Here is a 17,581-nt window from a genome sequence, read left to right as displayed (position 1 = left end):
CGAGTAAGTCCAAGGTGAGGAGTTGATCCCTGGACATCGAGTCTCCAGATACAGACTCTGTCACACAGTATCACATCATAGGGATGGAGGATGGTGCTCAACACAGAGCCGTGCACCGCTGTGACTGTCACATGATAAACTATTAGCTTATTTATGAAGGAAATCAACCCTTTGATTTCCAGGGTTTGGTCCTAAATGAGGACTCTCTTATCCCTCAATTTTTACAGGGTCTAAATTAATCAGTTCAGGACCCCCTATGATTCTAACAGTGTCCATAAACATCACAAATTCACCTGGCTCCTCCACTCCTAATTTTGTTGCACCCTGCCCCAAACTGAAAATGGTAGAAGGGTCATTAACCCAGATTAGGAGAATGTGACTGCTTTCTCCTCTTTGCTGGGTCCCAGGAAGAGGATCCCGCCCTGGCTGTGATCACCTATGTGGGGCTGAGCCTCTCTCTGCTGTGCCTCCTCCTGGCGGCCCTCACCTTCCTGCTGTGCAAAGCCATCCAGAACACCAGCACCTCAGTCCACCTGCAGCTCTCACTCTGCCTCTTCCTGGCCCACCTGCTCTTCCTCACGGCCATCGACAGAACTGAGCCTAAGGTACTGACACTGTCCCAAAGGATGCATGCCCTGATTATGGAATGAGGAATATATGGGACCATGGTGCATTGGACACCTTAATAAAATGACCTTGGGTTCTGGGAAGGTTAGAGGGGTGAGTATCCAATTTCACATTGACCCAACTAGAAATCATACCTTCTTCTTTTCTTTTTTCTTTTAAATATATTTTTATTAAATATATATTACCTTCTTTTGACAATTTCTTTATATACAACAGAGTTCTCCCAAATGGCAAGGTATAGGAGAGGTCCTGGGACCATGCTCCACCCTGACAATCCCACCTGGTGACTCTCACTTCTCCCCCAGGTGCTGTGTGCCATCATCGCGGGTGCCTTACACTATCTCTACCTGGCCTCCTTCACCTGGATGCTGCTGGAGGGCCTGCACCTCTTCCTCACTGCACGCAACCTGATGGTGGTCAACTACTCCAGTGTGAGCAAGTTCATGAAGAAGTTCATGCTCCCTGTGGGCTACGGAGTCCCAGCTGTGATTGTGGCCATTTCTGCAGTGTCCAGGCCTCACCTTTATGGAACACCTACACGGTAAAAGCAAATTCCCATTTCTTTATCTGTGAGATGCCTGGGATTGAAAAACATACTTACTTTCTCCATGACTGTATCTTCAGAGCCAACCACAACACCTATCACAGAAGAGACACTCAATGTTTGTTGATGAATGAATTAATGAATGAATTTGAATAATTGTTCTTCATTTCTAAGGACCAATGCATTTTTAATTCTTTCTCTTTTTTAGCTGCTGGCTTCACCCGGAAAAGAGATTTATATGGGGCTTCCTTGGACCAGTCTGCGCCATCCTCTTTGTGAGTGAAGACATCAGAGCATCCTTAACTCTCAGCTGAGGGTCATTAGACTTATAATGAGGCAAAAGGATGACATGAGCAAGAATGTCCCTGGGCTGCCTGGGTTTGCTTTGGTTTTCTAGGACTCCTCCCAAAACTAAAACCTCTAACACTGTTACTAAATATGAAAACTACTTAAATGTGGAATTTCTGTTGAATGGGCTAGACTAGAGATAACAAACTAAAATGTTATTCACTAAACCTTGTGTATTTTCCTGAAGGTCAATCTAGCTTTCTTTCTGATGACCCTCTGCATTTTGAAAAGCAAACTCTCTTCGCTCAACAGTGATGTGTCCACCCTCCAGAATACAAGGTAAAATGGAGAAGAGGGTGACAACCCCACAGACATGTGTGGTCCCAAGAGCAAATCCACGTGCCTCAGCAGCCCTGACGTCCCTTCTCGGGGTCTTCTGAGGGAACCCAGAGTAAAGAGATGCAGCTGACCTCCAATGACAGCCAGCTTGGATTCAGTGGTGGGCTGCTGACTTCCCAACCACAATGTTCTGTCTCTAATCTCCTTGTAACTCCCTGAGCAACAGGAAGAATTGACATTGGTTGATAAACATTCTTTGGACTTTTGTCAGCAGTCCTACAACAAAAGTACAAAGAACCTGTGTGCCCTTAAAAAATCTGTAACTCCTCCCACAACCCAGTCTACACTTTCATACCCACTCTCAGTTCAGGCTCCCTCTCACCCCTCTCCAGTGTCCTTTCTAAATTTTGCATGTCATAATTCGGTTGTATTAGTCATTGGAATAGCCTGTGACCTTTATGAAAATGGAAATCTTGCCTCTGTTACTTTTAATGCCCAGGCCCAGCACTTCCTGATACACAGTACAGACTCAGCAATGTTGGCTGAATAAAATTAGGCATCACCATGAAGCATTATAGATTATTTTTTGAAACTTACATTATGAAGTGTCACAATTCAATTTAATCAAAATGCCATCCTGGACCCAAGTAGCATTTCTATTGTGGAGAATCATTCACAGTAAAGGTCAAAGCTGATCAAAATGCAGTCTAAGAACTCATCACCCACAGGGGAAGACAGGAGCATTCATGGGGTAGAGATTAGAACAGCATTGATTCTGTTGTTCTGGGTGCATATGGGCCTCTCTTCTCCTCCTACCCAGGATGCTGACATTTAAAGCGATAGCTCAGCTCTTCATCTTGGGCTGCACGTGGTGTCTGGGAATCCTGCAGGTGGGTCCAGCTGCTCACGCCATGGCCTATCTCTTCACCATCATCAACAGCCTGCAGGGCGTCTTCATCTTCCTGGTGTACTGTCTCCTCAATCAGCAGGTACCACTGTCCACCTCCCACCCAGGACTCTTTGCACTCTCACTCCACTCAGTGAGGTGACTCAGAGCATGCTTTGCCTCTGCAGGTCCAGGAGCAATACAGGAAATGGTGGAAAGGAGTCAGGAAAACCACAGCTGACTCTGAGAAGTACACAGTCTCCAGCAGAGCCATGTCAGATGTCCCTAAACACAGTGTGGTAAGGTCATGCATTGCTCCCAGAGCACTTCCCTGATAGAGTACCTCATGCCAACACACTGGACAACATGGGTATATAGTAAGTGATGTCCTAGGAAGGCTCCCAATGAATTTACTCTTTGATTCCTTAACCATTAGCCTTGTTCTCAGTTAGAAAATATATATGTTGCTCTTATTTCAGAGGAACTGTGTTCATCTTGACTTTTACACATTAGTAATCTTTTTTTAAAATAAAGTTATCCTTAGTTGTATTTAAAATATATAACATCTTTTTAGGCTTTACAAATATGGACCTTGTACATTAAACCATACAGATATGTACATATTTCTCCTTTCTCTGATTGATATTATTTTAAAGTGTCATATGTCTTAAATTTCATTTTCTTTAATTCTTTATTGTTTAAAGTATTACATGAGTCTCCTTTTCCCCCCATTGACCTTTACCTGCCACCCCTTCACCCAAGCACAAGCCCTCACCCCCCTACTGTCTGTGTCCATTGGTTTTACTCATATGCGTGAGTATAAGTCCTTTGGTTGATCTCTTACTGCCTCATGCCTGCCTTCCCTCATAGGTTGGACAGTCTGTTCGATGCTTCTATATCTCTGGTTCTTTTTTTTCCCTATCAGTTTATGTTGTTCATTATATCCCACAAATGAGTGAGATCATGTGATAGTTATCTTTCTCTGACTGGCTTATTTTGCTTAGCATAATGCTCTCTAGTTCCATCCATGCTGTTGCAAATGATAAGAATTCCTTCTTTTTTACAGCAGCGTAAAATGCCATTGTGTAGATGTACCACAGTTTTCTAATCCACTCGTCTGCTGATGGGCACTTAGGCTGTTTCAAAATATTAGCTATTGTAAATTGTGCTGCTATGAACATAGGGGTGCATATATCCTCTCTGATTGGTGTTTCTGTTTTCTTGGGATACATTCCTAGAAATGGGATTACTGGGTCAAATGGAAGTTTCATTTTTAATTTTTTGAGGAAACTCCATACTGTTCTCCATAGTGGCTGCACCAGTCTGCATTCTTACCAGCAGTGCACCAGGGATCCTTTTTCTCCGCATCCTATCAAGCACTTGTCCTTTGTTGATTTGTTGATGATAGCCATTCTGACAGGTGTGAGATGGTACCTCATTGTCGTTTTGATTTGAATCTCTCTAGATGATTAGTGACTTTGAGCATGTTTTCATATGTCTCTTGGCTTTCTGTATGTCCTCTTTCAAAAAGTGTCTATTTAGGTCCATTGTCCATTTTTTGTTTGGGTTGTTTATCTTCCTTTTGTTAAGTTGTATGAGTTCTTTGTAAATTTTGGACGTTAAACCCTTATCAGTGATAACATTGGCAAATATGTTCTCCCATGCAGTGGGCTTTCTTGTTGTTTTGTTGATGGTTTCTTTTGCTGTGCAGAAGCTTGTTATTTTGATGTGGTCCCATTTGTTTATTTTCTCCTTAGTTTCCATTGCCCTAGGAACTGTACCAGTAAAGATATTGCTACAATATATATCTGCTATTTTGCTGCCTATGGAGTCTTCAAAGATTTTTATGGTTCCCCATCTTACATTTAAGTCCTTATCCATTTTGAATTTATTTTTGTGTATGGTGTAAGTTGGTGTTCTAGTTTCATTCTTTTTCTTTTTTTTGCAAGTATCTGTCAAATTTTCCCAAACACCATTTATTGAAGAGACTGTCTGGACTCCATTGTATGCTCTTGCCTCCCTTGTCAAATATTAATTTAGCATAATGGCTTGGGTTGATTGCTGGGTTCTCTGTTCTGTTCCAACGGTCTATATGTCTGTTCTTGTGCCAGTACCAGGCAGTTTTGAGAACAGTGGCTTTGTAATATAGCTTGATATCTGGTATTGTGATCCCTCCAACATTGTTCTTTTTTCTCAATATTGCTGTGGCTAATCAGGGTCCTTTTTTAATCCAGATAAATTTTTAGAGAGTTCGCTCTAGGTCTTTGAAATATGCCATTGGTATTTTAATGGGGATTGCATTGCATCTATAGATTGCTTTGGTCAGTATGGACATTTTCAATGATGTTGATTCTACCAATCCATGTACACAGTATACTCCTCCATTTGTTTATGTCTTCCTCTATCTCTTTTTTCAGCGTCCTGTAATTTTCTGAGTACAAGTCCTTTACCTCCTTGGTTACATTTATTCCTAGGTATCTTAATTTTTTTGTTGCAATGGTAAATAGGATTTTTTTAAATTTATCTTTCTGTGAGTTCATTATTGGTGTATAAAAAAGCCATAGATTTCTGGGTGTTAATTTTGTATCCTGCTACATTGCCGAATTCATTTATTAAGTCTAGTAGTTTTTTGATGGAGTATTTAGGGGTTTTGATATACAATATCATGTCATCTGCAAATAATGACAATTTTACTTCTTCTTTTCCAGTTTGGATGGCTTTGATTTCTTCTTCTTGTCTGATCACTATGTCTAGCACTTCCAGTACTATGTCAAGCAGTAGTGGTGAAAGTGGGCATCCCTGTCTTGTTCCTGTTCTTAGGTGAAATGGCTTTAGTTTTTGCCCATTGAGTATGATGTTGGCTGTAGGTTTGTCATATAAGGCCTTTATTATGTTGAGGTATGATCCCTCTATTCCCATTTTGCTGAGGGTTTTTATCAAGAAAGGGTGTTGGATTTTGTCAAATCCCTTTTCTGCGTCGATTGGTATGACTATGTGATTTTTGCCTTTCAATTTGCGTAATGTATCATGTTTTTTGATTTGTAGATATTGTACTATCCTTGCATCCCCAGGATAAATCCTACTTGGTCATGGTATATGATCTTTCTGATGTAATGTGGATCAGATTTGCTAGAATTTTGTTAAAGGATTTTGGCATCTATGCTTATGAGGGATATTGGCCTGTAATTCTCTTTCTTTGTAATGTCTTTATCTGGTTTTGGAATTAAGGTAATGCTGGCTTCATAGAATGAGCTTGGAAGTGTTCCTTCCTCTTGAATTTTTTGGACTAGTCTGAGGAGGATAGGTTTTAGTTCTTTGAATGTTTGGCTAAACTCCCCAGTGAAGCTGTCTGGCCCTGGACTTTTGTTTGCAGGAAGCTTTTTAATAACTGCTTCTATTTCCTCCATACTTTTTGGCCTATTGAGATTTTACATTCTTCCTGATTGAATTTTGGAAGGTTATATTTTTCTAGAAATATGTCCATTTCCTCTAGGTTGTCTAGTTTGTTGGAATAGTGTTGTTCATAGTATTTTTTTAGCAATCCTTTGTATTTCTGTGGGGTCTGTTGTTATTTTGCCTCTTTCATTTCTGATTTTGTTTATTTGGGTCCTCTCTCTTTGCTTCTTGGTGAGCCTGGCTAGAAGTTCATCAATCTTTTTTATCCTTCAAAGAACTAGCTCTTGGTTTCATTGATCTTTTGTATTGTTTTTTTTGTTGTTGTTGTTCTCTATATCATTCATTTCTGCTCTCATCTTTATTATCCTCTTCCTTCTGCTCACTCTGGGCTTTTCTTGTTGCTCTCTTTCTAAATCTTTAAGTTGTAGAGTTAGATGATTTATTACCATTTTTCTTGTTTTTGAGGTAGGCTTGCAGAGCTCTGAATTTCCCTCTCCGGTCTGCTTTCATTGTGTCCTATAGATTTTGGATTGTTGTGTTTTCATTGTCATTCATTTCCAGGATGTTTTTAATTTCTTTATTGATCTCTTTGGTAACCCAATCATTATTTAATAACATGCTATTCAGCTTTGTTTAAATTGTTTTATTGTTTTAAATGTAGTTTCTTTCTAACTTTATGCCATTGTGATCTGAGAAGATGCCTGATATGATTTCAATCTTCTTGAATATGGAGAGACTTTGCCTGTGACCCAATATTGGTCTATCTTTGAAAATGTCCCATGTGCACTTGAGAAGAATGTATATTCCGTGGTTTTGGGGTGAAATGTTCTGAAGATGTCAATTAAGTCCACCTGAACTAGTGAGTCATTAAGGATTGCTGTTTCTTTGCTGATTTTTTGTCTACACGATTTATCCAGTGATGTCAGTGGGGTATTAAAGTTCCCTACTATGATTGTATTGTTTCAATCTCTCCCTTGATATCTTCCAGGAGTTTTTTATTTATTAGATGCTCCTGCATTGGATTTATACATGTTTACCAGGATTATATCCTCTTATTGTATCAATCCCTTTAGTATTATTAAATGGCCTTCCTTATCTCTTGCTATGGCCTTCACTTTGAGGTCAATTTTTTCACATATATGTATTGCTACCCCAGCTTTTTTTTTCATTTCCATTTGCCTGAGAGTTATATTTCTATCATGCACTTTCAGTAGGTGTGAGTTCCTTGTTCTGAGTTGGGACTCTTGTAGACAGCATATATATGGGTCATGTTTTTTTTATCCATTCAGCCACTCGATGTCCTTTGATTGGAGCATTTAGTCCATTTACGTTTAAAGTTATTATTGACTAGAGGCCTGGTGCATGAAATTCGTACGGGGCGGGGGAGGGGGAGGGTGTCCCTCAGCCCAGCCTGCACCCTCTCCAAATGGGATCCCTCTCCAATCTGGGATTCCTCTCCCAATCTGGGACCGCTTGCTCCTAACATCTTGCCTGCCTGCCTGCCTGCCTGATTGCCCCTAACCGCTTCTGCCTACCAGCCTGATCGCCCCTAACTGCTCCCCTGCTGGCCTTATTGATGCCTAACTTCTCCCCTGCAGGCCTGATCGCCCCCAACTGCCCTCCCTTGCCAGCCTGATTGCCCCAACTGTCCTCCCCTGCTGGCCCAATTGCCCACAACTGCCCTCCCCTGCTGCGACCCGCCTCCTCCACCAGGACCCACCTCCTCTGCATGAGGTGGTGGAGATATTGGGTCTGGCCTCCTCCTTGTCACGCAGAGCTGCAGGACCCCCAGGCCTCACCTTGTGGAGCTGCTGCCGGGCCCCACCTCCACTGTGCATGTGGCCATCTTGTAGTGGCCATCTTTGTGGGGCCATCTTGTGGTGCCATCTTGTGGTGGCCATCTGGTGATGACGTTGCATGTGAGGGCGTGATGCCACCTAGGCTTTTATTAGTATAGATAGGTACTTATTGGTAGCCATTTTTGTGTGTGTGTGTCTATGTCTGTGTTTCTTCTTGCCTTTCTATTTCTTCTTTTTACAGCAGTCCCTTTAGCATTTCTTGCATTGCGGGCTTGGTAGTGATAAACTCTCTTAGCCTTTTTTTGTCTGTGAAGCTCCTGATTCCACTTTCAATTTTGAATGATAGCCTTGCTGGGTATAGTATTCTTGGATTCAGTACCTTGTTTTGCATCACTTTGTATATTTCATTCCATTCCCTTCTGGCCTGATGTGTTTCTGTTGAGAAATCAGTTGATATTCTAATGTGAGATCCCTTGTAGGTAACTTTCTGTCTCTCTCTGGCAGCCTTTAAGATTCTTACTTTGTCATTGATGTTTGCCAATTTAATTATGATGTGTCTTGGTGTCGGTCCTTTTTGAGTTCATCTCTTTTGGGACACTATGTGCTTCTTGGACTAGTGTGGTTTTTTTCTTCCCAACATCAGGGAAGTTTTCTGTCATTATTTCTTCAAACAGGTTTTCTATGTCTTGCTCTGCTTCCTCTCCTTCTGGTACCCCTATTATGCAGAAGTTGTTTCGTTTCATGTTGTCCCAAAGCTCCCTTAAGCTCTCCTGCTTTTTAAGTGTTTTTCTAGTTGCTGCTGTGTTTGTGTGTTTTTTCCTACCTTGTCTTCTAATTCACTGATGCGGTCCTCAGCCTCTTCTAGTCTACTGACTAAGCTTTCCATTGTGTTCTTTATTGCAGCTAGGTCATTCTTCACTTCCTCTTGGTTCCTTTTCATGTTGGTGATATTTTTATTCAGCTCTTTATAATTCTCATTGAGTTGTGTGTATCTGGGAATCTAGCTATTTGAGCATCCTTACAACCATTACTCTGAATTCTTTCTCTGACATGTTACTTGCCTCCATTTCATTTAATTCCCTTTCTGATGATCCTCTTTTCTTTCATTTGGGGATTGTTTTTTTTCCCATTTATTGCGTTTTAATTGTTTCTGTCTTAGATCCAACTGCTTTGTTACCGAGGTTCTTTTGGAGGTGGTGCTATGTATTGGTGATCCCGTGGTGTGTTCTCTTGGGTCTTCTGGGCTTGGTGATCTAGCAGAGCTCCCTTACTTGAGCTATTTGTGTTCTCTTGGTGTAGTTGGGTCTTGAATCTTAGTTTCTTATTTGTGGATGAACTCTTGTCATGGATAGATAATGTGACTCACCCCCGGCTTCATTGTGCAAGCTGTTTTGGAAGTGATCGTGATTCCAGCTCTTGTGGGAATGGTTGCCTGAGGTCTCACTGGTATATGCTCACTGTGGGTTCCCAGAGTCTACGGCCTGGGAGGAAGGAGTCCTGGGGCCTGACGCTCAGGTACTGTGACTTTGGCTGGTGTTGTATGACTCTTGCTGGAGTAGCATCACTCTGCAAATCATTATGAGGGTCTTGGAGCCCATGACAGTAGGGGACAGGTGTCTCGTAGTCTGTGGTTGAGGCAGTGGGACTCTGGCCAAAGTGATTTCCCTCTCTGATTCACAAAGGGGTTCAGGAGCCAGCAGCTGGGGATGTGGGAATCTTGGAGTCTGTGGCTAAAACAATGTGACCTGCCCAGGGAGGCAAATCCTCAATAAGTCAACAAGGTGTCCAGAGGTAGGTAGCCAGGAGGGGGATATCATGGATCCTGCTGAGGGAGCTGTGTGCCCTTTGTTGGAGAGGCACATGCCCAGTGGCAGCTCACAGAGGGGCCCAGGAGCTGTCTGCCAGGGGTGTGCTCGTGGGGCCCACATACTGAATCAGAGTGAATATTGTATACCACCAGTCCCATGGAGGAAGAAGTCCCAGTTTCTGTTTTAGGAGATGTGCGCCCTTGGTTAGATATGCATGCCCAACAGCTGCTTACCAAGGTGCCCAAGAGCCATCTGCCAGGATGGTGGACTCAGGGGAGACCCATGCACTGAAGCCACATGACTGCAGTGTCTGTGTGCAGGCAGGTGGGGAAGGGAAGATCAAGTTTCTGTTGCCGGGGCCATGCATCCTTGTTTGGATACGAGCGCACCCAGCAGGGGTTCATAGAGGCAACCAGGAGCCACCTATGGAGTGGTGGGCTCAGGAGGCCTGTGCGCTGGAAGGTCTCAGGAGGCCTGTGCGCTGAGGTGTCTGGGGGTCAGCAGCCAGGAAGGGGAAAGTCACACTTATTGCGGCGGGAGCCGTGCACCCTTGGATGTGGATGTCCTAGGGTCTGCATGTCTGTGAGCTGGGAAGCAGGATTTGGGCTGGTGTGGCTGCAAGGTCACAGGCAATGTCCAAGGCCAGTCTGGCTGGTGGTGCTGATGAGCTCCTAGAGGAGGATGCTCTCCCCTTCAAGATGGTGTGGGTTCTGTGCCCAAGCCCCACAGCCTGGGGAGCTCCCACAGCAGTGGTTGGTGCTCCCTATCCAGGAGAGCCTGGTCTTCCAGCCCCTGATACTCCTGCCATATTTAACTGTCTCTCACTCACACAGCACACATTTTCACACATTCCCCTTTCACACCCTCACTCACTCACATCCGCTCCCTCACCTCTGTTCTGCTAGCCGCCATCTTCAGAATCCCACATTAGCACTCTTATTGAACACATGCTGTGTGCCATGCATGTTTAACTAAATAAGCAAGAATCAATAATCTGAAGCAGGGATTTACATTTCACTCAGACCTACATATCTTACTTTCCATTCACCTCTATCTCATAGTCACTCAGCACCACACAACAAAAAGACAAAAATGGGGGGAAATGATGTACATATTTAAGAATTAAATGGAAGTAAGTATTAGCTAGCATTTTAGACTTAAGGAGGCTGCCTGATATGTTCAGCACCCTCCACCAACTGTAAAAACAGGGATGAAAAGCCATCATTGCATGGGATAATTCATGGCAATGATTACTAAGAACCACCAGTGGTTTAGATTTCCCAAGTTCTTTTAAATTTTTTTTTTAGACATAGAAAGTTCTCTTACTTATACTACTAGTTTTGCACCTCTTCTTCCATCTTCCATTAGACCCCTTGAGTGTTCTTTCCCATTTAAAGGAGCCTACTATGCCTGCCTACTGTGGCTGAGTGGTTGAGCATTGACCCACGAGCCAAAAGGTCCTGGGTTCAATTATTGGTCAGGGCACACTCCTGAGTTGAGGGTTCAATCCCCAGTAGGGGGCAGCCAGGAGGCTGCCCACTGATGTTTCTATTTCTCTATCCTTCTTTCTTCCTCTCTCTCTCTCTCTCTCTCAACTCAATAAAACATATTTAAAATAACTTAATAAATAAATAAGGAACCTACTATACTCCCAGGAAGTCCTATATATCTTTCACCTGTTCACCCATCCTCCATAAGCACTGGTTTCACTGTTGAATCTTCTATCCCATCTCCCTTTCTCAGCAAATATTCTTACCATATATTCACAGAGAAAATCCGAGTCATCATAATGACTCTGTGAACTTCACACTCTCAACCACACATAAATTATCATGCATCTTGTCCACATTGCTGTATTATTGACACTATTCCCTTCTCTCTGAAGACAGCTTTCATCTTCACTTTGAATCCTATCATTCTTGCCTTATCAATTATCCTTACATTATTGTTCACACATTCTCTCTTCCTCCTCTCTCCTTGTCTTTCTCCCACTCTTATTCCCTTCATTCTTCCCTCACTTTCTCAAAAGTTTTCTACCCAGTTTTATAGCAACATGTTTGATTTTTTTTCTATCTTACAAACATGTACCACTTGGCCAACCATTTTCCTCTAGCTACCAACCAAGAGTTGACTTTTCTCTGTCTCCCTTTCCTTGCCTTAAATTTATTCCCCCAATTCATATATTTTGGCTTCTTTCTCCCATGATTCTACCAAAGCAAATATCTTTTAGGTATACAATGGTCTCTGTGCCCTTAATATCCTTCCAGAAACTTCTTACACTATTTATCACTCTTTCTCGTGAAACACTCCATCCTTATCCTGTCTAGAATCTACTTACATGCCCCTCTTCCATGTCTTTCTCCAGTATTTCTAGCTCTTTTCTGTTTCTTGTATAGCTTCAACCAATGGATTCAGTCCAGAAAAACTGCAATTCTCATTAAATTCTTTCTTCCTAAGCAATAGATTCAGTCACCATATAGATGCAAATGATGGCTACATTTCTTTCTCTAGCTCTGACCTCACTTCTGAGAACTATTTCTAGTTACTTGACATCCTTGATGTCATCAAGACACCTTAAACTCAGCCTTCCAATTTATAACTCACCTTCTTCTCCCTAATCCTATCCTTTCTCATGGTGTCTTTCCCCCTCTGAATGGCACTACATCCATTCCTTGGCACAAGTTTGAAACCTGAATGTTACTCCACACTTATCATATTTCCCACTACAACCTATCTATTATAAAGCCCTACTGTTCTTATCTTCTCAGTATGTCCCTCATGTGGCCAGATGGTTCTGTCTCCCTCACCCCCTCTTGAGCCAGGCTGCCATCTTCACGTCTGAACCACTGCAATTCCCTCCTGACTGACTAACACTTTCTACTCTTGTCACTTTCCAATGCCTCTTTACACAGAAGTCAGAGGGATTCTTTCAAAACACAAATGAAATCATGCTACTCCTGTGTTAAACCTGTTACATGTACTTTCTCTTATGTTCAGTCCTGAGTAATTTACTGAAGTGCAGTATTTATAAACTTTTCTTGTTGAATTTTGGGTGATATTGGTTTAAAAAGCAGATGGGTTTCAAGTGTACAACTCAATAAAACATCATCTGCACACTGCATTGTGTGCTCATCGCCCAACGCAAATTCTCTTTGCATCCATTTATCCCCCTTTGCCCACCTCCACCTCTGCCCACCCACCTTTTACTTTTGCTATCACCATACTTTTGTCCATTATTTTTATTAATCCCTTCACTGTTTTGCACCCAGCTTCCCAAAACCCCTCCCATCTGACAGCTGTCGGTCTGTTCTACGTATATATGCTTCTGTTTCTATTTTGTTAAATTTGTTTGTTCATTTGATACCACATATAAGTAAGTTCATATGGTATTTGTCTTTCTCTGACTGGCTTATTTCACTTTGCATAATAATCTCCAGGTTATTCAAGCTATTGTAAAGAATAAGATTTCCTTCTTTTTTATAGCCACATAGTATTCCATTGTGTAAATGTACCAACAGCTTTTTTGTCCACTCATGTACGGGCAGACACGTAGGCTCCTGCCAAATCTTGACTATTTTAAATAATGCTGCAATCAAGGAACATAGGGATGCACATATTCTTTTGAATTAGTATTTTGGGTTTCTTCAGATATATTCCCAGAAGTGGAATCTTTGGGTCATGTGGTAGTTCCATTTTTAATTTTTTAAAATATTTTTCTAATACTCAAGATGAGAGAGAGAGAGAAATGTGAGGGAGAAAACCCATTGGCTGCCAACATGTGACCCCTTCCCATTAGTGCCCATTCTCAGGCATGAAAAAAACCAGTTTCTCAGGCAGACCCTCAAAATGTTAGAATGTTGGCGGTACAATTCAGTCATCTCCTGTGGCAAGATGGTGCCATGAATTTTCCAACTGACTTCAATGCAGCTGGTGTCCTACTCAATTGGGTGCAGGATCCTCTCAAGCGATCTCTGGATTTTTCACAAAGGAAATGGATTCATGTATTGTTGGTGAATAGATGTGTCCATGAGGGGAAGGAAGTCTGGAGCTTCCTATTCTGCCATCTTTCTGACGTTACCCCTAATCCCTTCTTTGAGTAAGGACACAAATCATGTTGGGTTAGAGCTCCTCCTAATGTCCTTATTTTAACTTAAAACCTCTTTTTAAAACCCTTTGTCCTAGTTGGTTTGGCTCAGTGGATAGAGCATCACCTGTGGACCAATCCCATCAAAAACATAAAATCGATGTGTTTTTCTCACATCTCACATCAATGTTTTTCTCTGTCTTTCACTCTCTCTTCCAATCTTTCTAAAAATCAATGGAAAAATATCCTTGGATAAGGATTGACAACAATAAAGTCATAAAACAATGTAAAAATGCTTTGTCTAAATATAGTCATCTTCTGAGGTCTTGAGAGTTAGGATTTCAACATATGAATTTTGAGGGGATATAATTCAGCCAATAAAATGCTATAACATCGATGAACCTCTAAAACATGCTAAGTAAAGAATTCAGACACAATGGTTATATATTGGAAAATTCTATTTATATGAAATATCCAGTATAGGTAAATCTGTGGAGACAGACAGTAGGTTGGTGTTTGCCAGAATTGGGATAGGGTAATGGGAAATGACTACCTAATGAGCATGGAGTCTTCTTTGAGTTGATGCAAATGTTTTAGAACTAGTTAGAAGGATGAATTCATATCACAAATGTACTAAATGCCACTAAATTGTACACCTAAAAATGATTTAACTTATGCTATGTGAATTTCATATATTACATAGTTTGTAAATTTGATATTAAGTGAAAGTGTGTGTTTATGTGTGCACAAAGAGATAAGTCAATGTGGCAAAAGAATAATTGGTTAAAGGTACATGGATGTTCCTCAAATTTCCATAGGTCTAAAATTTTTCAAGTAAAAAATTTAGAAAAACTAAGAAAAGACTTGATGTTTTTATTATTGGTTGTTTATTTTTAGCCATTTCCATCATTTTAGTTTTATCTCTTTCCCAGGTAAAAGGTGATGGATTGACAGCATAAAAGAGGAAATTAAGTCAATTCTAAGAAAACTAAAAGTGGGTGACTAAAGAAAAACAGGTGAAATCATATGATTTTTGTCCTTTTCTCTCTGACTTATTTCACTTAACATCGTACTCTCCAGATCGATGTTGTTGCAAATGGCAATATTTAATCTTTTTTATGACTGAGTAGTATTGCATTGTATATATGTACCACTTCTTCTTTGTTGACTCATCCATCAATGGACACATAGGTTGTTTACATATCTTAGCTATTGGAAATAGTGCTAAAATGAACATAAGGGTAGATACATCTTTTTTAATTGTCTTTTTATATTCCTCAGATACTCAGAATAAAAATTGCTGAATTATGTCAAATTACATACAATGTTAACATTATAACCTATAATGTTATTAACCAATGCTACCCCAATATTAAATGAATAAATAAATAAATAAAAGAAAAATATGGGTATATTCCACAGACTGTCTTCCTGGTTAAACTTTTCCCAGTAGAATGCAATTTTCTGGTGATAATGCTTAAATTTCTATATCTCTCTATATAATATTTTCTGGCCCATGATGACACAGGAAAAGTTTACACCTCAAGCTAAATACACTATCCTATTTAATAAAGAGGGAATATGCTAATTGACACTCACACTGTCACAAAGATGGTGGCTCCCACAGCCAATAAAGAGGGAATATGCTAATTGACTGTCCCACACTCAAAGATTGCAGCCCCCACAGCCAATAAGAAAAGAATATGCTAATTGACTTTCCCACCCTAAAAGATGGTGGTGCACACAGACACAACATGGCGGTGCCCAGTCCCCTTAGCCCCGCCAGGGCCTTGCTCAGTGCCTGCCTCTGGAGTCAACCAGTCTCCTCAGCCCCCCAGCCACCCAGGGCCAGCCTGAGGTGCAGGCAAGCCTCAGATGGCAGCTGCCCAGCCATTTAGGGCCACCTGAGGCTCAGGTAACCAGGGCAGGCCAAGGCTTGCGCTACCAGCAGTGGCAGCAGCAGAAGTGTGATGGGGGTGACACCTTCCCCTGATTGCCGGTTGCCTCCCGCCCCTGAGGGCTCCCAGACTGTGAGAGGGGGCAGGCTGGCTGAGGCACCCCCCCCCCCCTCTTTCCAGTGCATGAATTTTCATGCACTGGGTCTCTAGTTTCAAATAAAAACATTTTATAGGAAAAGTGCCCCACATGAAAACAAAGGAAAGTGTGTGTCTCAGATATTGCTGGTGCTAAAAGAGGTCATCATAACATCACACTCAATGTCAGTCATTCCTTCCTATTGTGTGCTCGTCCTGAACTTGTTTCTTTGGGACCTTCTACATTTTTCCAAAAGCAAAGGTTATTTTCTACAATGAGTCAGTCCTCCAAAAGTTGAGAGAGTAAAAAGAAAATCTTGGAAATGTAAGCAATGGAGTAGAAATATGACTTCTTACCAAATACCTATTAACAACTATGTTTATTTTGCAGTCAATAGGAAGCAATGTTTTAAGTATTTTATATCCTAACATGATATTTTATTACTGAAACATAAATCTTTAATTGGTTTTGGTTATATTTCAAGAAATTGGTGAAGATATATGATACAATCTTTCCCACTTAAAATAATGGACTATAGAGTCAAAATGGACAGTTTTGTGTGTATCTACATTTTAGAAATAACTGGCATTAAGCAGTAGATACCTGAATTAATAAATGTTAGTGTGGATAGCATATGGAAATGGCAAAAATATGAAGGTCTATGCAAAGAATTAGTAATTGATGCACACATCTAGAGTACTAACAATTACTTTGCCCTCTTTTTCTCTTACCCTGCTCTTTAGAACAACATGACTCTGTCACAAATAAGTTTAATCAAACTTATTCCATTCATCCATCCATCCATCCATCCACCCATCCATCATCTTTGAAGCAAGTCAACATGCCAGGTGTTGAGAATCGCCACTGCCCACTTCTCCATATCTTAACTTTTCTTTCCAAATTTCTGCCTGCTCCAGCCCTTTTTGTGCAATACACATTGCTATGTCCATGTACCAGTTACACAAAAGTGAATATAGCAGGTTCCTTGCCATCAGGGCGCTCATAGTCCATGGCAGTGTTACTCAAAATGTGGTGCATAAAATGTTATTGGCCCTAAAGGTAAAAAGAACCTTGGGATAGGCTACTAACCAACAACATCACTAAGCTTTAGTTCAACTGACATTTATTCCATAACAAGATTTTATCAATAAAGGAAACAGTGTGTTGTGTAACTTTCTGGTGCAAGTTCCTGCTCTCCATGAAGACTGTCACCACTGCTCTGAGTACTGGTCTAGAGTCTTCTTGCAAAGTAGATTTCGTGACAAATGTCAAAACCAATTGATAAGGCCTAGCTGTATGGTTCTGTTAATATTGAAGAGAGAGACAACGAAGCTGGTCTCAGAGACATTTTGAAATGCTACACATCTGGCTTTGAAGATGGAAGAAGGAACATGAACCAAGGGATTCAGGTGGCCAGCAACACTAGCAGGATTAGAGTGAAACGGATCCTCCCCTGAGCCTCTAGAACAGCACTTCTCAACCTATGGGTCGCGACACCTTTGGGGGTCGAATGACCCTTTCACAGGGGTCGCCTAAGACCATCAGAAAACATATATATAATTACATATTGTTTTTGTGATTAATCACTATGCATTAATTATGTTCAATTTTTGACAATGAAAATACATCCTGCATATCAGATATTTACATTACGATTCATAACAGTAGCAAAATTACAGTTATGAAGTAGCAAGGAAAATAATTTTATGGTTGGGGGTCACCACAACATAAGGAACTGTATTAAAGGGTTGTGGCATTAGGAAGGTTGGGAACCAC

The 17,581-nt window shown here is 41.2% G+C and overlaps 1 protein-coding gene across 1 annotated transcript in view; it reads left to right on the top strand.

Annotated features, from left to right (window-relative positions):
• The window catches only part of LOC139011467 (adhesion G protein-coupled receptor E2-like), a 51,971-nt gene extending 36,841 nt beyond the window's left edge, over window positions 1–15,130 (top strand). The window contains exons 16-22 of the mRNA XM_070417002.1: window positions 414–605; window positions 933–1,168; window positions 1,380–1,446; window positions 1,707–1,798; window positions 2,619–2,787; window positions 2,873–2,983; window positions 14,704–15,130. Of these exons, the coding sequence (XP_070273103.1) occupies window positions 414–605; window positions 933–1,168; window positions 1,380–1,446; window positions 1,707–1,798; window positions 2,619–2,787; window positions 2,873–2,983; window positions 14,704–14,730 (894 nt within the window). The 3' untranslated portion in view covers window positions 14,731–15,130. The remainder of the gene's footprint in view (window positions 1–413; window positions 606–932; window positions 1,169–1,379; window positions 1,447–1,706; window positions 1,799–2,618; window positions 2,788–2,872; window positions 2,984–14,703) is intronic.
• The last annotated feature ends 2,451 nt before the right edge of the window (window positions 15,131–17,581 follow it).

Source organism: Myotis yumanensis, unplaced genomic scaffold, assembly GCF_028538775.1.
Source record: "Myotis yumanensis isolate MYYU_CA2020_CCGP unplaced genomic scaffold, mMyoYum1.0.hap1 SCAF_5, whole genome shotgun sequence".
NCBI classification, from domain to species: domain Eukaryota; kingdom Metazoa; phylum Chordata; class Mammalia; order Chiroptera; family Vespertilionidae; genus Myotis; species Myotis yumanensis.
This window is presented reverse-complemented; position numbering and strand designations above follow the sequence as displayed.